Below are 26,573 nucleotides of genomic sequence, written 5' to 3'. Positions count from 1 at the left end.
GACCCAGTTCTGCCCACCAGAGAGCCAGCCTGGCCCCCTAACACTGCTGTATGTTATACACGAAAGTTGTTAAAGAGAGTAAAACCTGAGAGTTCTCATCACAAGGAAAAAAAGTTTTTTTCTATGTCTTTGTTTATTATGAGATTACAGATGTTCACTAAACTTAACTGCAGTAATAATTTCAAAACATATGTAAGTCAAATCATTATGCTGTATGTCTTAAAACTTATTCAGTGCTGTGTGTCAATTATATCTCGATAAAACTGGAAGAAAAAAACTTGTTTACATAATTTAGAATCTAAATTCTGATTTACACATTTTTCTATGTAGGAAATGAAATATCTTAGTTACTCTGAACCTGAAGTCCTATAAAATCTGAGACTCCAGTAAAAGAACTTTCAATCTCATTATATGAGACTTTAAAAGTCACAATAAACTAAGACAACCCAAACCTTTTCACACTTCAATATGACTACACTGCCCCAATGTAGATCTCTAGGCCCATTCAAAGCAGCTTTCCTTTGGACAGAAAGAATTACTTTAAAAAGGTCTCTATGGTCAAGTCACACTATGAAAAATATACCCAATAACAGTAACCTTTATGTTTACTGCCAAATAAATGTTCTATATTTGTTTCTTGGCTCCCCACTTCCCCACTTTTATAGGGACTGATTTTTCTTTTGAGCCAACTGGGGAAGACAAGCAGATTTCTGTAGTGCCTTCTGAGAGTCAAATGAATTAATGCTTATTTTACTTAAGTGCAAAGAGATAAACAAAATCAGACTTTATATACCTTACAGTTATCTTTGAAACCCTATATATATATATAGCAAAACAATGTAAAACATAATTTCAAATGAAAAAAGTAATTCTACCTTTTATTAATGTCTTCATCTGCAAATCCTGTGGGAATGAGAGAGAAATATTTTCCCATCTTTAGCCACAGGTTAGATTTGGGAATCCAGCCATTGTGTGCATGAATAGCATGGATTTTAGCAAGCTGACGAGCTATTAGCCTGTTTAAAAACAGAACAGCATAAAAAGGAAAGTGTTATGCACCATACAGTTCATATTTACTCAAAGGTAAACTAAAATAATTAGGGTGCCTTTATCTTATAACATGATTTCTTTTCACTTTACATAAGATTCAAAATAATATGGCAAGTCAACTCTCACTAGAAAGGGTAAACATTTAAAACATAAGTAGGAAGAAATATCTAAAATTAATACAGCAATTATAGTCCAAAAGGGATTGAGTGGCAGCCTACTTTGATTATACAATGTCTGCAACCAACAGAAGAATACACAACTATAAATGATTTCAAGGCACATATTAGACATTAATTACCGATGCATTTAAACTACACTGAGTCATTTTAATTTTGAGCCTTTGAAGTCACTGAAGTTAAAGGGCAAAGAGGACTAAAAGGTAAATGGACAGATAAAAAGGTTCTATGAGTTAATTTCTGTAAGTGTGTTAACAAATTCTCTGAACAAATGTTAGGATTTTATGATGTCAATCAATCTTGATATAATGACAAAATAATTTGAAGCTGTGTGTATTTGTGTCCACACTATCTTTTTATCTGTAGAACCTAACCTAGTACAGCAAATGCTAATAGAGGAATAAGCATACTACATTAGAAATAAGAACTAAATTAACATCCAGTCCATAGAATAGTAGGTAGAAAAGTGACTTAACAATAATCTACAAAAAAAGAACTTAAAACTGGCAAATCTTCAACATTACAATCTAATGTAACATCCCTCAAAGTAAAGTCCTAGGACTTACCATACAGCACCACCAAGGAATTTCTGAAGTTCTACCCTGCATCTACGGAATCACAAACTCTAGGGGTAGGCCCTAGCACTCTGCATTTTAAACAAGATTTCCAGGTGATTCCAATTCACTGTGTAATTTGAAAAGTACTGACTTAACTTCCAATTATGCTTTTGAAGTCACTGAGGTTAAAGGGCAAAAGAGACTAAGGTAAAAAGGTAAGTGGGCAGATAAACAGGTTCTATGACTTAATTTCTATATCTTATGTTAACAAACATTAGCTGGCCTATGTACTAAAATCGATCTTTGGAAACTTAAAAAAAAAAGAAAAGAAAGGCCTGGGTATTACCCCAGAAATTAAATGGTTTGGGGTGCAGCTGCAGCATCAAGGTATTTTAAAAGCTTATCAGATGACTTGGATACGCAAAAATCACTTTAAGCACACAGGGAAACCAGTATTGTAGTTATTGTTCACCAATCTGTGATAAAATAACAGTTTTACTATGTTTTCACACTACAGTGAATATTCTTATCTACTTAGTTTTTAATAAGATTCCTGATTTTCCTTCGGAAAAACTTCTATCCCTCTCACTTTTAGTTCATGTGGTTCCTTCAGAGCTGATCGCCATCCTAACCCCCTATCCCAGTTGTACCACTAACTTCAGGAGTGAAGAGATGACACAGACTTGCCCAGAGCACTCCAACCTGCAGGCCAGAGTGATTGGTTCAGGGCATATTACTCAAGCCCAGGCTAAAAGGATTTGATCCCAAGACTTCTACTGAAGCTACTGACTTTGGGTGAAGCCATCAGAAAAAGAGGAACACCCCCACCACCACCACACACACACGCACACTGTGCAAATTGATTAGATAAGTCTGCAACTGCTAGTAATTATAATTGTCACTCTTCAGAAAAGTCTGCCAGAAAAAAAAGCTAACATACAATAAAATAGACAGCGACACTCCTAATGACAGACACTATTAGAGCCCCTGGATCCACCCATGCTTGAACTTGTATTCTCAGATACAGACACCAACAAATTCCTTCTTCTTTGAGCCAAATTATTATTCTCAATAAGAGTCCTGATGCAGCTCAGAAGTGTTTAGGCGTGACTGCAAATGAGTTCCAGTTCTACTACAAGAAATATTCGATGCTTTGTTTGAAAGAACATAGCGTTAAAGAACCAACAGATAGACTAATAGTCATCTTTCCATTTAGATGATTATAATTCAGCTGACCACATCTATTTTGATGTTCGATGATCTGAACAATAGTTCACAGTGGGGGTAATGCTCAATGCTTGTAGGAAGCAGAAAATTGTTACTGGTCTGACAGTACTTGAAGCAACAAAATGAGGTCTATGGGACACAGCCCTCACAGATCTGTCTTTGATGCACAATGCTATAACTGAATTTGCTGTTTCCCTATTGATTCTCTCTTGAATTCAGACACAGAAATTGGTCAGTTTCTCTTGTCTTCAGAGCACTACTGGATTTTACTATTGAATTAAAAATGAGTAACGAAGTATTTGTAATGCTGTTCTTTAACCTACCTAATTTTTAAAGAGAAACCTCCTAATATTGTTACTCTGAAGCTTAAAGATTACATGTAGATCACATCCAGCCTAAAGATGCTGCAAGTGTCATGTCTGACACATTCAATATTTTTCTCCTTCTACTGTTTTCTATTCTGAAAAATAAGTATGATGAGGTTTCACTGTAACTGAGTAATATTTGCTTTTGGCCTTTATTTAGATGATTAAGTTACAGTTCTATCTACAGATGCTGATGTTATTTAAAAGGAGAGGCAAAAGGTATCTTATCTGAGAATATCTTTTGCCTTTAAGGCGCTGCATCCTTGTCTAAAATGGAAAATTGTGCTGATTTGAGAATAAAACTAAGTATGCAACCATGTGAAGAATAAATCGTATTTTGATGAAAAAAAAAAAAAGAATCCTAATGCATTACCAAAATATTAAAATCTGTGATCTTTTTAGGTATGTGTGTTTTGGTTCATACCTCTCAAATTACCAAATAATCATTGTTTATAAATAATTATTGTTTGAATGACCTTAAGACAACATATTCTATAAGAATATAGAATAAAAAATGTATTTTTATTATCAATCTCTTATACAGTATTTGCATTAAAAAGCTAGGCCCATAAAAGTGCCATAAATAAACATATAGCACTTTAAGCACTAAGAAACTTCATTAAAAAAACCAAGTAATAATTAAAACAAAGAGCAAATAAACACAAATATATATTTATATACATGTTGCACACACGTATATGTATATGTAAACTGGTTTTAAACTTTAAGCGGGGGAGTTGGGACAAGAGGTCTGAAGAAAGGTAATCCATGTTACACAAAACTCAAGGAGAAATCTACATCAACAGAACATTATGACCTAAAACTGTTTACCCAACAAATGAAACCAATGATTCCAGAGAAGGGTCACATATTAGAATAGAAACTTAATACCAACAAATTTTTATTTGCTGTTTTAAAAATAAATAATAATGTCATTTTTCATTGTTTTACCCGAGAGTTTATATGAGACTCTTATTTGAAAGCCACAAAATGTAGTTTCAGAAGTTCTCCAAATATAAGTTATTCAGCTACAAGTGACTGAAATGACAATTATACAGTAAATAGAATGGCCACAACTCCAAGAGGCTCTTACATGTTAATAGAATCTGTTGAACATGAATACCTGCTACGAGAAAAAGCACCTACTAATTGTGAGAATCTTGACTTCTGAGGCAAAAAGGTAGCTAACTGGAGCTAGGTCAGGATTTGAACTGATTATGTGATGCAAAGGCCAAGGTCTTTCCATCACAGTATACTGCAGTTAACACTGCACAGAATTAGCAAATCACTGCATTTCTCTGAGTCTCTGGGTTCTTACAAGGAAAGCCAAATTACTCATATAATCTTAAAAGCTCTCCTTCAAATCTAAGAAGGGATGTCTGTGAATAAAAGAAAAAATTTACATAAATATCTACTCAGTTTAGAGATTTAAGTTCAATAATGAAAACAGGAATTTCACATTCATATTCATATACAAGGCTCCTATACACTAACTTCCCATCTCATACCAATTTCCTACTAGTCATAATAGAAATATTAAATATACATGAACTATGGACTAAAAGAGACAAAGTTTTCCAAATGATACTGATTTTTATCAAAAACCAGCAACTATTTTCGCCTTTGAGTAAATTTCTGAAATTACAAATGAAATTATAAAAATTATTTTATATGAAATTTAAAAAATACTGTTGCATAACGAGATACATATCTACTCAAATGGAAAACAAACTATTAATTACCAACATACAAGAGCAAAATTAGTATTTTCAAACAAAGTTATATCAAAACTTAAAAGCTAATGATTAGTATCTTCTAAAGTAAATTATAGATGTATTTGTCCTTTCTAAAGGTGCACTGTCAAAATAGTATTTGATTATATAAAGGACAATGTTAATATTAAATGATAACATCATGCTTATATAACAGGTAAAACTATATTCAGAATATTATTTAAATGTTTTATAGTATTTTCCAATGTAATTTTAAAAAAACAGCAGCAAGTAATAACAGTATAGTTGAGATTGCTTTATTAATACTACTGATCAATACTATCACTAGGTTATCCTACAAGGGGCAAAGACCATGCCTTATTCTTCTCTCTTAGCATTCAGCACTAAGAGGAGGTACTTAATAGATACTTGATGAATAAGAATCATCATCTTGGTAACAGATTCAGGGTACATTTAGAAACTTACCACAGGATTCTACCACTATTAGAATTATTCTCAGGTGGATTAAAATCTATCCTGGATTTTTAAAAAATCTCATATGATACCAGTTGTGCCAAAATTAACAGAGCTACAGAAAGACAAAGAAACCATCCATTTGAAACACTGCCTGTTCTTTGACAAGACATAACTTGTATAATAAGCCTTTTTTTTTCCCTCAAAATTTAGAATTCAAGCCAACTTCTGCAGGTCTTAGAACTACTGGTCTATCTTCTCTGTAGCAAAATTAACAAGGAAAGGAAGAAAATCTATTACACAAATATCCTCGTGGAAATAACAAATATAGTTAAACTGCAAGCACAGCAACTACATACTTAAAAACCAGACTTTGCTAAGAGATTTTAAAAATTAAATAAGTCCTATGTTTATAAGTTCCATACTCGTCCGAAATTTTTGATAAACTGGTCTTGAAAAAAACCCACGCAATTTGTGAAGGATGGCTTTGTTAGGAAAATTTATGGTTTTCACTTGTAACTGAATTCAACACAGTTGCAGAACACAAAATCAACACATAAAATATGTTGCAGTTATACATTATCAATGAACAATTCAAAAAGGAGATTAAGCAAAACAACTCCATTTACAATAGCATCAAAAAGAATAAAATGCTTAGAAATAAATTTATCCAAGAAGGTGAAAAAATTTCTATACAAAATGTTGCTGAAAAAAATTAAATACAGAATTAAATAGAAAGATATCCCTGTTTGTGGACTGGAAGACTTAAATTGCTAAAATGTCAATACTACCCAAAGTGATCTATAAATTCAATACTATCCCTATCAAAATCCCAATAGCAATTTTTACATTAAATAGAAAAAAGAAAAAAAAACCCAAAATTCAAATGTAATTTTAAGGAATCCCAGACAGATAAAAACAAGTTAAAGAAAAAAGAATAAAGTTAGAGGTCTCACATTTCCTGATTTCAAAACTTATTACAAAGCTACAGTTATCAAAATAGAGTGGTACTAGTATATCACCAGACACACAGACTAATGGAAAAGAGCCCAAAAATAAACCCCCCAGATTATGAGCAATTTTCAATAAGGATGCTAAGACTATTCAATGGCAAAGGAGAGTCTTCTCAAGAGCTGGTGCTAGAAAAACAGAATATCCACATGTAAAAGACAGAAATTCCTTAATCCTTTCCTTAAATCATACATAAAAATTAACCTGAAGTGGATCAAAAATCTAAATGTAAGAGCTGAAACTATAAAACTTTTAGAAGAAAATACAAGGGAAAAGCTTCATGACGCTGGACTTGCTAACAATTTCCTGGATATGACACCAATAGCACAGATGACAAAAGTAAAAACAAACTGGACTACATACATCATTTTTTCTCCCCCCACACGGGTAGGTGGCAGGTTAAATAAGCAAGAGAACTTACATATAAGGCTCGTCTTGGGTAGCTGCAGGAGAAATAGATCTACCTGCCTGCCATAATCTTAGAAGTTTATACATGTCTTAATGGGGTTCAGCAATGTATGCCATCCAGATAGTCTCAACATCACCCCATTCTCTCAAGGATCCATCCTCCAAAATAGCTTCCACTGGGGGAACAGTGAGCAGAGTACACATTCCAAGGGCAGGGGAGGGGGTGAGGAACCTCCTATTGTGTGAGTCCAGCCCAGGGGGTCAACTGGTGGTCACATTCTCTTGATGACCTCTTCCAACAATTGCAGAGGTTGTTAGTGATCAACAAAACAATCCACGTACATTAAAATTTTAAAACTGTGCATCAAAGGGCAAAATCAACAGAGTAAAAAGGCAACCCATAGAAAATAAAGTACTTGTAAGTCATATATATGATATGGGGTTAATATTCAGAATATATAAGTACTCTTACATCTTGACAACAAAAAATAATCCAATTAGAAAACTGGAGGAAAAAAAAAGAAAACTGGAAGAGGACCTGAATTGACATTTCCTCCAAGAAGATACACAAATGGCCAACAGGCATAAGAAAAGATGCTAAATGTGACTAACTATTAGGAAAATAGAGATCAAAACCACAACGAGATACCATCTCCTTAATCAGGATGGCTACTATCAAAATACTACTAATGAGTCAGCAAGGACTTGGAAAAACTGGACCCCTGTGCACTGCTGGTGAGAATGTAAACTGGTATAGGTGCTATGGAAAACAGTACGGCAGTTTCAAAAAAAATTAAAAATAGAATGACTGTATGATCGAGCAATTCTACTTCTGATTATATATCCTAAAGAACTGAAAACAGGGTCTAAAAAAGCATCTGCTCACCCACATTCATAAGAACATTATACATAACAGCAAAAAAAGTAGTAATAACCCAAATGTTCATCCACGAATTAGTGAGTAAACAAAACATAGCCTACACATACAATGGAATATTATTCAGCCTTAAAAAAGGAAGGAAACTCTGATACATGCTACAACATGGATGAAGACATTACGTTAAGTGAAATAAGCCAGTCAAAGACAAAAGTAACACTAATATAAGGTATACAGAGCAGTCAAATTCATACAAAAAGTAGTATAGGTGCCAAGGCTGGCGGTAGGGAAGAAAGGGAAGCTGTTGCTTTTGTATATAAAATTTTAGTTTTGCAAGACGAAAAGAATTGTGGAGATTGTTTGCAAAACAATGTGAATGTACTTAACACTATGCAACTGCATACTTAAAAATTAAGATGGCAAATTATGTTACATGTGTTTTATTGCAATTAAAAATAAAAATGTTAAATAACATAATCGGTCATAAAAAAGAATACAGTTCTTAAAAAGACTTGATTAGAACAATTCAATTATTTTCTATTAGCAAATTTTATATACAACAGGAAAAACAACTCGGTAATAAAAAATAAAGATTTCTTACTTTCACTATCACAGATGGTCCTTCTTCTATCTAGTCTCAATAAGATAAGGTTTTACTGCACTAACATCAAGGCAAATGCTACTTTAAATTCCATACTCAATAAAGCCAAATGTTTGAAAATCTCAAGGCTGCAGATAATTTCTTCAAATACCCACTAATACTCACTAGTTGCTCCTTTCTTGGAAGCTTTTAAAAAACTGTAATAACAGGCATTTTTTGAAATTGAAAAAAAAGATCCCCAATCCTACCTTCCCAACAGAATTTATTTCTTAAAAACTCCTTTCAGTTTTTTACATAAACAAATTGCTGCCTGATTGTAGCCACAGTTCAACTAGTAAGCTGATTTTTTCTTAGTGCTGCATCAGACATTTTGTATGCTTCAGACAACATTCAACAGTAACATAACATTTATTTGTGCTAATGTACCTTTGTTATATTCAAATATGACTTGTTATCACACAATCAAGTCATATGACTTTCTTTTATGACTTACTATATATATCGCTGTACTGATTTCCAAAAGAGAACATTACCAATTCTATTTGCAACCCATAGTTTACCAGTTCCACTACAATAGGCTCAGCACTGGAAGTTGGTATTTTTTAGTTATGTTTATTGATAAATGTGCAATAACTCACTTTAAACTGCACTTCTCCCTGTATGTCTGTTGCTGAGTGGTTTTAATTACACTTCAGCCAGTATTCCCAGCAAGAGGCAAATTTTAGAGAAATACCAGGTAAGAAAACTCCTAAACACCTTAGAATTTAAAAAATAAGTAAGTAAATAAAGGTTTCTGCAATACTTGACTTCTGTAGAGAAATTCAAATAAAAAAGGCCATGATAAACTTGCATAGGCTGCATTACTAGTTAAGTATTAGCATGATGTAATTCATCTTTACCTGTCATCTCCCTCAGACTCCTCCATGTTCTGCATCACCTTTAAGGTCCAATTCAAATATCATCTTAGTTAAACACTGCTTATTTCCCAACCATACCACAGTAAATTAGTTCTATTTTTTTTAAAACCTTTTCTACTCCTCTGTGTATACTATTTAGCTTATTTTCCCCCAAGGCTATTGTCTATCACAGACTGTAAATTACTAGGACAGCAGCTGACTGTTTGAATTACTTTTCCTCCCGTAGATTAGATTAAATATAAATATATTCCAATGCCCAGTATATCCAAAGTAGATTCTCTTTATTATAATCATAATACAGGTGAGTAGCTATGTCTGAAGAAGTAAAAGCAAGAGAATACTGTGGACTTTGATCTATGGCTCAAGACCCTTTCAGGAGGTTTGTGAGATTAAAACTATTTTCGTAAAGTGTTATTTAGCTTTTTTACTCTTCTAAATGAGTGGAGAGTACAATTTTGAGAAGTTACATGAAATGGTGTGATGTTGTCATCATGTTGACTGATAGCTAAAAGAATATGCACGTTGGTAATCTTCCATTCTAAACACTTTGTTTTAATTTCTAACATAGTTCAGTTCAGTTCAGTAGCTCAGTCGTGTCTGACTCTTTTTTGACTCCATGGACTGCAGCACACGAGGCTTCCCTCTCCATCACCAACTCCTGGAGTCCACCCAGACCCATGTCCACTGAGTCTGTGATGCCATCCAACCATCTCATCCTCTCTCATCCCCTTCTCCTCCCGCCCTCAATCTTTCCTAGCGTCAGGGTCTTTTCAAATGAGTCAGCTCTTCGCATCAGGTGGCCAGAGTATTAGAGTTTCAGCTTCAGTATCAGTCCTTCCAATGAACACCCAGGACTGATTTCCTTTAGAATGGACTGGTTGGATCTCCTTGCAGTCCAAGGGACTCTCAAGAGTCTTCTCTAACACCACAGCTCAAAAGCATCAATTCTTCGGCGCTCAGTTTTCTTTATAGTTCAACTCTCCCATTAATACATGACTACTGGAAAAACCATAGCCTTGACTAGATGGACCTTTGTTGGCAAAGTAATGTCTCTGTTTTTTAATATGCTCTCTAGATTGGTCATAACTTTCCCAAGGAGTAAGCATCTTTTAATTTCATGGCTGCAATCACCATCTGCAGTGATTTTGGAGCACAGAAAAATAAAGTCAGCCACTGTTTCTACTGTTTCCCCATCTATCTGCCATGAAGCGATGGGACCAGATGCCATGATCTTAGTTTTCTGAATGTTGAGCTTTAAGCCAACTTTTTCACTCTCCTCTCACTTTCATCAAGAGGCTCTTTAGTTCTTCTTCACTTTCTGCCATAAGGGTGGTATCATCTGCATATCTGAGGTTATTGATATTTCTCCCAGCAATCGTGATTCCAGCTTGTGCTTCATCAGCCCAGCGTTTCTCATGATGTACTCTATATATAAGTTAAAGAAGCAGGGTGACAATATACAGCCTTGATGTACTCCTTTCCCTATTTGGAACCGGTCTGTTGTTCCATGTCCAGTTCTAACTGTTGCTTCCTGACCTGCATACAGATTTCTGAAGAGGCAGGTCAGGTGGTCTGGTACTCCCATCTCTTTCAGAATTTTCCACAGTTTATTGTGATCCACACAGTCAAAGGCTTTGGCATGGTCAATAAAGCAGAAATAGAAGTTTTTCTGGAACTCTCTTGCCTTTTCGATGATCCAGCGGATGTTAGTAATTTGATCTCTGGTTCCTCTGCCTTTTTTAAAACCAGCTTGAACATCTGGAAGTTCACAGTTCACGTATTGCTGAAGCCTGGCTTGGAGAATTTTAAGCATTACTTTATTGGCGTGTGAGATAAGTGCAATTGTGCGGTAGTTTGAGCATTCTTTGGGATTGCCTTTCTTGGGGACTGGAATGAAAACTGACCTTTTCCAGTCCTGTGGCCACTGCTGAGTTTTCCAAATTTGCTGGCATACTGAGTGCAGCACTTTCACAGCATCATCTTTCAGGATTTGAAATAGCTCAACTGGTATTCCATCATCTCCACTAGCTTTGTTTGTAGTGATACTTCCTAAGGCCCACTTGACTTTACATTCCAGGATGTCTGGCTCTCGGTCAGTGATCACAGCATAATGATTATCTGGGTAATGAAGATCTTTTTTGTATAGTTCTTCTGTGTATTCTTGCCATCTCTTCTTCATATTTTCTCCTTCTGTTAGGTCCATACCACTTCTGTCCTTTATTGAGCCCATCTTTGCATGAAATGTTCCCTTGGTATCTCTAATTTTCTTGAAGAGATCTCTAGTCTTTCCCATTCTATTGTTTTCCTCTATTTCTTTGCTGTGATCGCTGAAGGTTTTCTTATCTCTCCTTGCTATTCTTTGGAACTCTGCATTCAAATGGGTATATTTTTCCTTTTCTCCTTTGCTTTACGCTTCCCTTCTTTTCACAGCTATTTGTAAGCCCTCCTCAGACAGCCATTTTGCTTTGTTGCATTACTTTTTCTTGGGGATGGCCTTGATTCCTGTCTCCTGTACAATGTCACGAACCTCCATCCATAGTTCATCAGGCACTCTGTCTATCAGATCTAGTCCCTTAAATCTATTTCTCACATCCACTGTGTGGTCATATGGGATTTGATTTAGGTCATACCTGAATTGTCTAACATAGTAAATATTGATAAATATAATTCACAATAACAAAAGCTCTTTAGGTCCTCAGTAAACTTTTTTTTTTAAATTGTTAACCTTTTGGGGTATTTATTTACAGAGATACTTAAAAAGCACAATTCACTTGTATATTGATTTTAAACATCAGTTACATGGATACTTTCATTCATGCTAGATGAAAAATGATAAAAGAAAAAGTGTAATGATAGACAGCATCTGGCTTATTATTCTTTACCACTTAAAAATGCTGTAGGAGTTTTGTTTTGTTTTTTTCCCATTTGTTTTTATTAGTTGGAGGCTAATTACTTTCAAATATTGTAGTGGTTTTTGCCATACATTGACATGAATCAGCCATGGATTTACATGTGTTCCCCATCCTGATCCCCCCTCCCACCTCCCTCCCTCCCATCTCCCCCACCCCCCACCCCCCTCCCTCCCACCCCCCCCACCCCCGCCAGTAAACTTTAAAAGCTGTAAAAGAGTCTTGGGACCAAACTGAGAAGTTTAGATTTAAACCATAAATGAACTTGCAGTTTTCAAATCAAGCCCATTTATTACAGTTTTCAAGAGCAGAAAACAAAATTTTATCAATTTTAGAAAATGTTTACAGCATTTCCTTATAAAAGACAATACACTGAATTAAATATAGAAGTTTAAAGAGTAACAAAGAAGTGTTAACAGTATTAAAAGGATCTTAGTGAGCAATAACTCTGAAACTATGAGCAACTGAGTGACAAAACAATAATAAGAAATGTGTAATGCTTTGATTCAAGCACTACTTTAAAAAATTAACAAGAAACCTTGACCTTCTATAGCAAGCTAATCTAAAACCTCTCACTGTTATTTCTTTTGTAGAGTTAACTATGAGAATTCAGATAAAAAGGAATGCTTTTTCTCTAGCAAAAACAAAACAAAACCCGAACAAGAGAAAGTTTCTAAATTAACCAAATAGTTGCTTAAAGAAAGAAAAGGCAGTTTCAAAAAACATTTCCATAGTGCACTTAACTTTTCAAAAGGATAAATTATTTAGGAAAAGAAATGTACCTGAAAATGGCAGGGTTGCAGACATGCTTTGGATCCAGCGCTTCTCCCTGTATGAACTCATAGCACAGTCCATTGTTGAACGTGCAGTAGAGCTGCGGTGCACAGCCATGAGCCTGCAACACTCGGAAACTCTTCACTTCCTCATCGCGGTCTACTAACAGCTCAGTCTTATTGCCATAAATTCGCACCAGGACGACATCCTCCATTGTGTTACCCACATAACAGCCAATAAGTTTATTTGTGATTCCATCAGTGAAAAGCTGCCCCAAAAGAAAAAAAAAGGGAAAAACAAGTATTCGCTGTTAAGGAAGGATTAGGAGATAACTTGAAAAACATTAAATACTAATTGAAAGAAAATATCTACTTAATTTTTTAATATAATTTTGCCCAACATGTCTATAACTTTAATTCTAAATGTAAACAAAATGGAATGCTGCTGTTTAATATATTGTGTGGTACAACACACACACTCTTTCTCTCTCCTATGTCTAAAAGATTGGAAAATCTCTGAAGATAGGGAAAGTCGCTTTCTTGCTAGCATAATATATGATATAAAAAAGTCTTTGATAACATTTACAAGTTTAAATTTACAAATATAATGTACCATAATTTATATTATGGTAAATCTCCAATTTATAAAAATCTTAATTTTAAATGTTATTTTCAAAGATTACGTAACATAATATGCACTAGAAATTTTTCTAAGTATTCAGGTTATAATAATTTAAACTTCAATGCTACAGCTAAATAAGCAGCAGCAGCACAATCCTAATTAGACAAAGATAGAGAAGTAACTAGAGATTCCACAGATATTTTCTAAAAGGGAGTTTGGAGACTTTTCAAGATTATTTTTTTGCTGCACCATGAGGCATGAGAGATCTTAGTTCCCCAATTAGGGACTGAACCCATGCCCCCTGGAGTGGAAGGGCAGAGTCTTTATAACCAATAGACCACTAAGGAAGTCCCCTCAGGAGTTTTAAGTACTTAAAAGTCCTTTTTTAGATTTGAGTATAATATTATATTAAAAACCAAACAGATGATTAGCAATATTAGTTCTCTAAGTCTACTCAAAAACTGCAACTTTTGTCTTCCTCTACATTAATTTGACACTCAGTTCAGTTGCTCAGTCGTGTCTGACTCTTTGCAACCCCATGGACTATAGCCCGCCAGGCCTCCCTGTCCAACACCAACTCCTGCCTGCAGCTTGCTCAAACTCATGCCCATCGAGTCAGTGATGCCATCCAACCATCTCATCCTCTGTCATCCCCTTCTCCCAAAATTGACACTAAAACTTTCTATTTACCCAATTATAACTCAGAGCTTTTGAAGGCTCTCAGGTGAAATACAGAGATAAAAAGTGAAAGCAAGTGTTAAGGACATTTTTCCTAAGACAACTGGGAAAGAACAAGAATAATGGACAAAGGAAAAGTTTTAAATGTATACACATTTAACTAATGCCTAAGGGTAATCATTTTTATTTTGATAAGACTGTTGTAATGATAAATGATACCTGAAAAGGCTTTAGATCTTCAGGTGAAATTTTAAAGAAGTATTTACTTATCCTTATTCACCTAATGTACGTAAATTTAATGAGCTAATGTGAAAAGATTTATTTTGAATATCTATGTTTTGGGGGTATGCAGAGACATACAAACTCTGCTTTCCACCTAGATTTCAAAAAGCTGGTAGGTAGGGAGACAATGACAAGAAGCATATGCCCTTATACTAAATTCCAATCATCATTTTCTTAAAACTTATGTTGCAAGTTTGTTATTTCTTATTAAAATATCAACTCACACTTATTACTGTGTAACTCCTCCAAATGCCATGTAGAAATAAAATATTTCAATTATTGTAATAAAGTCTGAGAAACTAACATTCTGAAATGCTTATGATGAATGACACTCCACACTTCTCAAAAGCCAGGAGTAAAATCTATGTTTTCTACATCCTCCCAACAAATATTTAGTAAGGACTTAAATACCAGCTTGTCTTCTTGATCTAACTTATAACAAATTCATTCTTTCACTCTTGCCTATAATAAGTTTCTTTAATTGTGCATGCTATATTGTACATTTATGTGTACACACAGAAACACACATTTAAGATGCATGCACTTAAAAGGGATAGAAGCAGATAACATTACTGGATAAGATTACTGAACAATATACACACATTTATAAGGATGACACTGAGTCACAACTCCAATGACACTAACCCTAATATACTCTACTATACAAAACAGCTACAAATTTACAATAAAATGATAGTCACAATAAATTCCTGGGGCAAAAAAATATTACTTCATTTTGCTTCCCTGATGGCTCAGCAGGTAAAGAATCCACCTGCAATGCGAGAGACCTGGGTTCAATCCCTGGGTTGGGAAGATTCCCTGGAGAAGGGTACAGCTAGCCACTCCAATATTCTGGCCCTGAGAAGTCCATGAACTGTATAGGCCATGGGGTCGCAAAGAGTCGGACATGACCAAGAGACTTTTACTTTACTTCATAAGAGTATTTTATGTAAAGTATCACTTAATTTATATTTATGTATAAATAAGGATAGAAATGTCTACAAAAGTATCCAACACAAATATTAGGTATTTTAAATCCTATCTCCTGTTTCCCTGTTTTAAACTTTTTTTTCTTTTGGCTTATGCATGTTTTCTTTTTTTCTTCCACAATCAATCCAGTTTAAATGTGAAAAAATTAAATTAGTGAGAAAGACAAAAGGAGCCCAACAGCCAGGAACAGACCCAGCACACACAGCAAGGCCTGGAGATTCAGTTGAACATAAGTAATTTCACAGAACCTCAGTATGAGATGAGACCACTCTGTGACCATAATGCATCAAGACAAAAACAAAGCCACTCTGTAATCATGTATGAACACAGACAAAACTATGAATTTTTTCCAAACCACAAAAATGACCAAGCATCCCCATACTCTGGCTAATATGAGGAACTGCTGTTCCTTTTCTAGTCACAGCTCTGGCCCCACTTCATTCCTCCAGTCCTCTAGGTAAGGTAAGTTACCCATAGTCACAGACTTGCCTCACTTCCTTTCTGACAGCACCCAATCCACAGGAAAGCCTCACTTCCTTGAAAGTGAAAGTCACTCAGTCATGTCCACCTCTTTGTGACCCCATGGACCACACAGTCCATGGAATTCTCCAGGCCAGAATACTGGAACAGGTAGCCTTTCCCTCCTCCAGGGGATCTTCCCACCCAGGGATTGAACCCAAGTCTCCTGCGATGCAGGTAGATTCTTTACCAGCTAAGCCACAAGGAAAGCCCAAGAATACTGGAGTGGGTAGCCTATCCCTTCTCCAGGAGATCTTCCTGAGACAGGAATCAAACAAGGGTCTCCAGCCTTGCAGGCGGATTCTTTACCAACTGAGCTATCAGGGAAGCCTCCTTGAACCCTCTCCTAAGTTTTCATACTAATTTTCATACTAAGTCCTTTCTACTACCCACATACCGAGAGCCCCACCATTACCCATGGAATAAGTCTTCCTCAACTGGAAGGAGTAATAAATCCAATTTGTTCAGCTATTCAAATGACCTCTTGATGGAGATTTCTGACTTTAAAGATGTATGGAAAATGCTTTTTTGCTCTTGGATGGTTCCCACCTCATGCATAAATCAACAATTAATTCAAGGTACTTCAGCTTTCCAAAACAGACCAAAATATACTAGGTATATGCTAGGTATGAGTACTATATCAGATATATACTAGAAATATAAAATTCCACCTCATTGGAGGGGGTACAAAAACAACAGGAATCTCACGGAGCTCCTTTTTACAGGGTTTATCCTACACTGTTTGTCAAGTATTTAAGATAGTACTAGTTCAGAGAATGAGCTCAGAGCAAGACTGCTCTGCCTGACTGCAAATTCTAGCTGTGTTAATCTATAAGTTGAGTAACCTTAGGCAAGTCACTTAACTTGTATGTGCTTTATTCATCTCATGTTTAATACAAGCAATTAGAATCTACTTTATAGTTTTAGTTTTTGTTTTTTTACTTAATAGGTTTTTATGAGAATTAATAGCTTCCCTTGTGGCTCAGCTGATAAAGAATCCACCTGCAATACAGGAAACCTGGGTTCAATCCCTGGGTTGGGAAGATCCCCTGGAGAAGGAAAAGGCTACCCGCTCCAGTATTCTAGCCTGGAGAATTCCGTGGACTGTATAGTCCATAGGGTCGCAAAGAGTTGGACACAACTGAATGACTTTCACTCATGAGAGTTAATGACTTAACATATACAAAAGCACAAAAAAAATTTCTGACACAAACTAAGTTCTTATCAGGTATGCAGATTACTACATATTTAAATTTCAACACAAGACAGCAAAATGATTCATGATGAGATCATAAAAGTTAATAATTATGACAACATCTACGTTACAGATTAGCCCTAGACTCTATGCTGCTGTACTGCCCAAATCTGTACAGGTTGCCATTTGAAGTAACACAGAAAACCTGGTTGGCAAAAAGAAATTACAGTTTAATGACACCTTAGAGGTTAAAGTGACTATCAGTGAACCTGAAGACCTTCTTGAGACCCCCAAAACATAATCCAATGCCTCCTTTCAGTAAGTGACACTATCTTGCAATGACAAACTCTAAGATGGTAAAAGTATTAAACTCTCTATCTTAGCTACCACGAAATTTCTTTAGTCCCTAAGATGATTAAGAAACCAAGCAGAGTTTCGATATTTATTTATGGTTTAAAATGACCAATTAACTACTGAATTCAAATGAATAAGCTTCCATGGGCCAAGATAATGGGAAAGACAAGTTTCAATTATTCTTTTAGAGTATGACTACTAGACAAGACCAGAAATTTACAAAGATGGAATTAATTTGTGTCAATTAACTGTTCTGTGGAAGAAACTATTGTGATTCCACAGTCTTCCAAAATGACAGAATTAAAAGCAATGTAAAAAGAAAACAAAATATTATTTTCATGTATCTAACTGGCAAAAATTTTTTTAATTTAATATCAGAGATTGGACAAGGTATAGAGAAAAAGATACTTTACAATACTGTTTTGAGGAATAAAAAATTACATACACTAAGAAATAGCATGACAGTTTTATGCCAACTTGGACTGGCTATAATGCCCAGTTATTCAATCAAACATTTAGATGCTACTGTGTAGGTATTTTGCAGACTTATTAACCAGATAACTTCAAGTAAAAGATTAATCCCCATGAGTGAGCCTCATTCGATCAGGTGAAAAGCTGTTAAAGCAAAACTTAGGTTTTCCTGAAGATACTCTGCTTTAAGGCTACAGCATCAATTCCTGTCTTAAGAGTTTCCAGCTTACCAGACAATGCCCTACAAATTTCAGATTTACCAACCTCTTCAACTGTGTGAGCCAGTTCCTTGAAGTAGATCATATATATATATATATATACATGTATATGTGTGTGTATATTTTTTTTCCTTAAATTGAATTTCACTAAGAATTTACTCTATGGATATACTTAAAGAAGTTACCCAAAATATATGCATAAAAGTACTTCACTGCAATACTGATTTCAATATCTAAAAAATAAAAACAAAATTAAAAAAATATGGAGCAGATTACACACACTGACATGGAGATATCAAAGATATATTATTTTAAAAGCATGATATGGGATAATTTAATTATACTTACTATATTTATAAATGTAGGTCGATGTTTGCTGGTAAACCCATACATAAATTATTTATGCTGGTAAATCATCAGACAATTTTTTGTAAGTCAAAAGAAATTGTTCACAAAATTACCTTTGAGGAGAAGGACTTGGTGTTGAGGGATTTAGGTTTTTTACTTTCCATATTATAGCTTTATTTATGTTTTAAATATTTTATTAAGAGCATGAATCATTTGTATTTATTAAACAAAATCAACAGGGTTGGATAGTATTCTTTTATGAATGTGATGAATGCCTATGTGTGTGTATAGTCGCTCAGTCATGTCCAACTCTTTGCAACCCTGTGGACTATGGTTCGCCAGGCTCCTCTGTCCATGGAATTCTCCAGGCAAGAATACTGTAGTGGGTTGCCATTTCCTCCTCCAGGGGATCTTCCCAATCAAGAGATCAAGCCGTCTCCTGCAATGCAGGCGGATTCTTCACCTGCTAAGCCTTTCTAATTTTCCTCTTTATACTCTTTAGAATTCTTTTTAAAACTTCACTTTAAAAGTAATTAAGTCACGTGATCTTTAACATGATCAAATATTATGTTTCTAGCTATCAAAAGTTGTGGCCAATACCATAAAAACATGAAAATATTTACAACAGACATGAGTTTGAGCAAACTCCAGGAGCTGGTGATGGGGAAGCGTGGCGTGCTGCAGTCCATGGGGTCACAGAGTCGGACACGATTGAGCAACTGAACTGAACTGATTTGAAGAACAGGAATACGAAAGTGTACATAAGATTCAATAAAACAACTGTAAAATATTTAAGGGAGAAGTAGATGGTAATAAAACAGAACAGTTGATTGTTTAATAAAATATGAATAGGGAGTGGGGGTTTTTTCCTACTCAAAGTTTTAACATTGTGTTACATCTTTTCAGTAAAACTAAATTACTTCATGATCATACAGTTCTTTATTTAAAAAATTTACAGAGTATATTTTCTCAGAGTACTAGAAAAAATGACTAATTCAATTCAAAAATATTGTTCTATTAACTTTTTTAAACTGTTACTGTGATTACCACTAGAGGGAGGGAAAAGTTAGGAGCACAAAGGGAAGTGAGAGATATTCTGGGTTGCTGGTTAATATTTTCTCTCTTTCCCTGAGCGAGGGCTACAAAGGTATTTGTTCTACAACAATTTATGTTTTACTTTTTCTGTAGGCTTGTTGTATCTCACAATTTTTAAAAGGGTGACAAAATTTATCTATAGCCCATAAGATGTATCAGAGTAAAATAATTTCTAAGAAAAAATCCTGGGGACTTCCCTGGTGGTCCTGTGTAAGATTCTGTGCTTCCACTACAGAGGGTTCAGGTTCAATCCCTGGTCAGGGAACTAAGATCCCACCTGTCACGTGGCAAGGCTAAAAGATAAAAAAAACAATGACAGAATCCTGAAAAATACAACTTGATTCCTTAAATAAAGGCCTTTCATTACTGCCCTATCTTTGTCAGCCACAAAAAGAAACACAAAACAAAACAGAGCCCTTAAGCTTCCCACTTCCTCCCTGACCTGCAAGCAATTAACAAGTCCTGCACATTTATTTTCTGAAATGTCAAATCTATCCCTTATTTCCAGCTTCAAGGCCACTGTTCTAATTTGGATCCCAGCACCGCTTATCTAACATAACAGTCTCTCCTCAGTTGTCTTTCACAAACAATTTTTAATGCAATACACAGGGGAAAAAAAAAAGTATTTATCGTTTAATTCAACACATATATACTTTTATGTAAAACTAAAACAAGTTTCACAAGAAATACTTAGCCGTATTACTTGCAATGCTCTCTGATCTATCCTATCACATCTTAACTCATCTTTTTAAACTGTAGTGGTTTAAATCCACTATACTAATTTAGCATCCTCTTAGTAAGCAGTAACCAAGAGTTTCAAAAATGTCCTTTCTAAGTGATCACTCATTTCCCAATTCAAAACATTATCTTCAATGGATGCTGCCTAAATAGTAATCTGCCACTTCTCTAAAAAATATGTAACATATCTGCTTAAAAACATTCACCAACTTCCCATTGCATCCTAGATAATAGAATACCACCTCCTAATGAGGCATAAATACTTCATATCTAACCTCTCCCTTATTTGGAAATCATTTCATACACCATTCTACCCAAGACACTCATAGTCTACAAAACACTCATAGTTTACGAAAGTGGTTTTTCTTTGCCCAGAAATACTTCCCCATCTCCTATCTTTCCTTCCAAGCTGAATTCAAGGTACCCCTTGAAGCCTTTCTGTGAAGCCTTTCCTCCTCCATTCTCCCATGCCTACCTTCTGCTACAAGAAATGCTGCTGAAAATTAGCATTATGCCAGTACAAAAAAAAATACATGTCAAAATTACTGAATTTTAGGAGCTTACAATTCTTTTAGAACAACTTTCTACTTGCAAAGGCTGGGGACTGAGCCAGGGATGGGGGGTGGGGTAAAGTAATAAAACATACTGTGCATAATTTTTACCTATTTCATTTAATTCTCCTGATACTCTACTCTTAGTAAGGTAGTAAAATTAGTAAAAGAATAGTATTAAAATTACTATTTGTAGTAGTGTAGTAGTTAAAAGTGAAAGAGGAGAGTGAAAAAGTTGGCTTAAAACTCAACATTTGGAAAACTAAGATCAAGGCATCTGGTCCCATCACTTCATGGCAAATAGATGGAGAAACAATGGAAACAGTGACAGACTTTATTTTTGGGGGCTCCAAAAATCACTGCAGATGGTGACTGCAGCCATGAAATTAAAAGATGCTTGCTCCTTGAAAGAAAAGTTATGACCAACCTAGACAGCATATTAAAAAGCAGAGACATTACTTTGCCAACAAAGGTCCATCTGGTCAAGGCTATGGTTTTTCCAGTAGTCATGTACGGATGAGAGTTGGACTATAAAAAAAGCTGAGCACCGAAAATTGATGCTTTTGAACTGTGGTGTTAGAGAATACTCTTGAGAGTCTCTTGGACTGCAAGGAGATCCAACAAGTCCATCCTAAAGGAAATCAGTCCTGAATATTCATTGGAAGGACTGATGCTGAAGCTGAAATTCCAATACTTGGCCACCTGATGTGAAGAACTGACTCATTCATTTCAAAAGACTCTGACGCTGGGAAAGATTGAAGGCGGGAGGAGAATCGGACAACAGAGGATGAGATGGTTGGAGGTATCACCGACTCAACGGACATAAGTTTGAGTAAACTCCGGGAGTTGGTGAGGGACAGGGAGGCCTGGCAAGCTTCAGTCCATGGGGTGCAACATAACTGAGTGACTGAACTGAACTGATAGTAGTTAAATTCTACTGTTTTGTACTACACAACTATTTTCCAAGGTAGATAGTAATTTCTTTTTATAGAGATTTTTAAACTTGCCAAAGGTGACAAATGGCTGGCATCAGGATTTGAAACCATCCTCTTTCCACTACACTATGCTGAGGCCTCAAAGAGTGGTGAAATGGTTGCTCAGTCCAAGACACATAGCTATTAATACCTGAAAGTGAACTAGCACATTAGGCCCCTGACTTTGTGGTCACACATTATCAAAACACATGGGAGGCTATCAAACATTACATATCCTTCACAGGAGCCTATTAAATATCCCATCTCTCTTAGTCATAGTCAAAATACTCTTAGGTATTATCACCCACTCAAATACTTTCCTATTAGATAGTAATGATTCTAAAAGAAAGCAGAAGTGAATCCCTTTTCCAAAATAATGCCACATGTGGAAAAAGTATGAATTTTTATTTGTAAGGAACTTAAGGCAAAATTCTTCTATGAGCCAAAGATTTAATTTTTTAACAAATTTTGCAGAGAAATGGCTTCCCTGTCTTAATCATAATATACAAACTGCAGTCCATGGGGTCACAAGGAGTTGGACACAATTGAGCAACTGAACTGAACTGAACAAACATAAACTTTTATCAGTCAAAGAGCAATAATTTATGAGTTCTCATCCCAGATTTGCCACTACTAACTTCAAGTTCAGTATTATTTAACTATAAAATACATATTAACAGTCTACATTATCTCACAGGATTGTTGGGAGGAGTGTATGCCAAAGTGCTTTCTTTATAAACAGTAAAATATTATTAAATAAAAAACACTCTGATGTATTGTTTTAGATCTACTCCACCTATTCTAACATACTATACTCCACAAAGCTACTTTTATATTGTATTCTTTTAATTTGGCAGAGATAGGGAAAAAATAATTCAACTTTTTAAAGCTCTATCTAAAATGAGATATATTATCCCCTATGTCCATAATTTGTGAGCAAAGACCAGACCCTCTATCATTTTGAATGCACTAACGTGTTTTTTTGCTTGTTTCTGGATTTTGTAATGTGCTCTCAAAGTTCAGCTGGCAAGAGTAACTGCCGGGTAAATAAGGATTATTAGAGAAAGCTTCTAAGGTATGTTTAAATAATATTTTATATCACATAAGAATTTGAGAAAAAAATCTTTTAAAAATATGTGCTATTATTACTGATACTTGTTTTAGTCTTTTGACTATATGTGACGTATGACTTTTATCTTTATACTTCAAAGGAAATAAACGCAAATCTCAAAAGATAATATTCCTGTCCATATTTACTGAAGAAATCCTGAAGCATCATAAAAGCAGAGTTTATAATGACCTAGAATATGGGAGTCAGATCTACTAAATTGAGAGATGAATAACCATCAACTCAGCTTAGCAGTTGTCCCAGCTTCTGGATCAAAAGCTTTGCTTGCACATGGAGGGATTAGATTTCTAAATAACAATCATCATAAGAGCAAAACAAATGGTAGTATTTACCTTCATTTACAAATAAGCACACTGGAAGTTTGGATAATGAGCACAAAGGTCTTAAAGTCAAAAGTTGATACATGGATATCAGGTAAGACTCAATATCAAGTACTTTTCAACAACCAGAAACAGTCTGAATGTTAACACATTTTATCCTTTTTTTCAACCTATATCCTGACTTTACTTCACAGAGCTACCTAAAAAAATGATAGTACCCATCTAAAATGGTTGTCTGAGGGATTAAATGATTTTAAAAAAACACCTAATGTACCTCTGAAATTCCAGTCATCAAAGCTTCAAACTCTTAAGTCTCTGCTTAAAAAGTAATACAGCTTATCAGAACCAGAGTTTACCAGAAAATGGCAATGTCTTTAATTAATATCTGTTTAATTAATAATTGACGGCCAGAACATAACTTATTTTAATAAATGTAAGAAACTTCTATAATAAACTAGAATAAGCTAATAAATAATAAACTAAAGAAGTGTAGAGTTTCAACTTGGAAATTTCAATTAAACTAATTTTCCTTAAAGAAAATACGTTGTTATTGTTCAGTCACTAAGTCATGTCGGACTCTGTAACCCCATGGACTGCAGCACGCCAGGCTTCCCTGTTCTTCACCATCTCCCAGTTTGCTAAAATTCATGTCCCACCATCTCCCAGTTTGCTAAAATTCATGTCCGTTGAGTTGGTAATGCTATCTAACCATCTCATCCTCCATGCCCCACCCCCTCCTTCTCCTTCTGCCATCAATCTTTCCCAGTATCAGGGTCTTTCCAATGAGTCAGTTTTTCAAATCAGGTGGCCTAAGTATTGAACTTCAGCTTAAGTCCTTCCAATGAATATTCAGGACTGATTTCCTTCAGGATTGACTGGTTTGATCTCCTTTCAGTCCAAGGGACTCTCAGGAGTCTTCTCCAACACCACAATTCAAAAGCATCAATTCTCTGGTGCTCATCCTTCTTTATGGTCCAACTCTACTTTTTTTTTTAATTACACATGAAAATCACTTTTGATTCACTATGTCCTACATATCTAGCTAACAAACACTCCCTTAAATTTTCAAAATTTTTGTCTGATAACTTTTTTCCAAAACATATGGGTCCTTTTAGTCTGTTCAAAACTCTTCCAGACAGTAAGAACTGAAGCCAATTTATGAAACTGAAGTGTCAAGAACTGTTCTGGGCCCTTGGGCACTATTCATGTTTTATTCATTTTTGTATAGGTGACTACTTTAGCAAAGCACCTGAGATACTGTTAAGTCACTTAACTTTGGTGAAACAGTCAACAAAATAAGGCAGATGATCTGGCTACTTCAATTGAATACTCTTATATTATTGTTCAGATTTGACACAAACCTCAAATATGCCAGCCTTTAAAATTACTTTGTGTTTGCAAGGGAAAAGGAGGTTCATTTTCATATATAGTACCTAAAACTCCAAAAGTTAAAGAGAAATAAGTGCTCAAAATACATTTCCTGTATGCTGCATCATAACTTATTAAAAAATAAGCTATTCAAAAACGCATAGGTTCTCCAGGACTTTTTCTCCCAATTTCTGCTGTGAATACAGTGGCTCCGGAAAAAGAAATAGTCACAAGCCACCTATCCTTCTACCATCAGATATTGTTAGTTTCACTCACATGACTAAAACCTTCACAGAAATACTGATACAAATAAAATAACGTGTTCAGGGCTACCTAAGAACCCAATCTGATAATGCATGATGACCATGGTCATTACTTTGGGATACAGGGCTGTCTCCAATCCCAGGATTTGAGAAGATAAAACGCAGGGTGAGCAGTAATGGGTTACACCGACTGGGGGAGGGTTGAGAAGGGAAAGGGAAAGGAAAAGATCAGAGAAAATTCATTACTGCATTATTTGTGAAAGGAGAGGCGACAGTGACTTAGGCCGACGGGCGAGGAACCCCTTGCAAGGGGAGTGAACAGGGTTCATTCCGCAGTAAGAAGGGATAGAGGAGGGGGAGGAGGGGCAACTATCAACAAGAACCTTCCTGAGGTGGAAGGGGTGCGTCACTAACGTTGCCGCTTCGGGAAAGAGGAAATCTGCCCTCAGGACAACCTCAGTAAGCAATGATGAAAGAAGGGGGAGTGACCTTCCCAGGTGTGACGGAGGAAACATAGGGTCACTTCCCAAAGAACGGAGCGAGAAGACGTTCCCGGAGCTCCTCCTGGGTCCCCGGAGACTATAAAGGATGGTGAGGTGAAAACCCGCCACTCCCTTCCCCCCTGGGCCGCGTCAAGGTCGGGAGAGACCCGGGGCTGAGGTGTGGGCGTTACCTGCAGGGTCACCTCCTGAGGGTCCCAGTGCGGCCTCAGGTGTTGCAGGAGGCTCAGGGCCCCCTCCCGGCAGCGCTGCTCCTCCTGATCTTGCACCGTGACGTCCAGTTTAGGGACCTCCGGGGAGCCGGGCGGGACGTGGATGTAATTGGCCATGGCCCAGGCGACGGCAGAGACTACCACAACGACGACGGCGACGGCGACCACGAGAACGGCGGGCGCCGACAGGCTGCTGGATCCTTCCGTCCCGGGGCGCCCTCGCGGGAGGGCTGGGGGCGTTCAGACTGACGGGCTAGCGGTAGGAGAACCGGTGGAGGCGGCACTCTCGCCGACCCAGGTCTGGACAGCGGCTGAACTGAGCGGGGAATGCTCACGGGAAAAAAATTCCTCTCGTCTGCACTCGGCCGCCGGCGGGCGCGGAGCATGCCGGGACTGGCCTGACGCTGGCGTCACGCGCGGGGCGGGGCCTCGGCTGCGTCAGGCTCAAGGCCGCGTGTCTAGCTCCGGGGCACAATGGGCCTGGTTCCCGGGGCTCGGTATCTCGGCCTTTATCAGACTCTTCCTGGCGAGCTGTTAGTCGGATAAACGCGGGGCTCGCCTTCTGGAATGAGGCTGAGCCCTGCCAAGTCCCGAGCGAAAGGCAATGAAGCTTTAGCTCACCTTTTGGGCGGAAGGGGTGGGTCTTGGGATCTGGGTTTTGAGGTAGGGCTGACTTTTTCTGGAATGCC

The 26,573-nt window shown here is 36.4% G+C and overlaps 1 protein-coding gene across 2 annotated transcripts in view; it reads right to left on the bottom strand.

The window, feature by feature from the left end:
- Positions 1-26,251, bottom strand: part of ETNK1 (ethanolamine kinase 1) — a 53,804-nt gene extending 27,553 nt beyond the window's left edge. The window contains exons 1-3 of one of the 2 annotated variants that reach the window (XM_061125132.1): positions 25,846-26,251; positions 13,067-13,326; positions 876-1,016 (exon numbers count right to left, since the gene is read on the bottom strand). In XM_061125132.1, the coding sequence (XP_060981115.1) occupies positions 876-1,016; positions 13,067-13,326; positions 25,846-26,001 (557 nt within the window). In that variant the 5' untranslated portion in view covers positions 26,002-26,251. The remainder of the gene's footprint in view (positions 1-875; positions 1,017-13,066; positions 13,327-25,845) is intronic. The other variant, XM_061125133.1, reaches the window with a different exon arrangement.
- Positions 26,252-26,573: the final 322 nt, after the last annotated feature.

Source organism: Dama dama, chromosome 22 (assembly GCF_033118175.1).
Source record: "Dama dama isolate Ldn47 chromosome 22, ASM3311817v1, whole genome shotgun sequence".
NCBI classification, from domain to species: domain Eukaryota; kingdom Metazoa; phylum Chordata; class Mammalia; order Artiodactyla; family Cervidae; genus Dama; species Dama dama.
The sequence above is the reverse complement of the archived record's forward strand: the minus strand, read 5'-3'. Positions and strand labels throughout refer to the sequence as shown.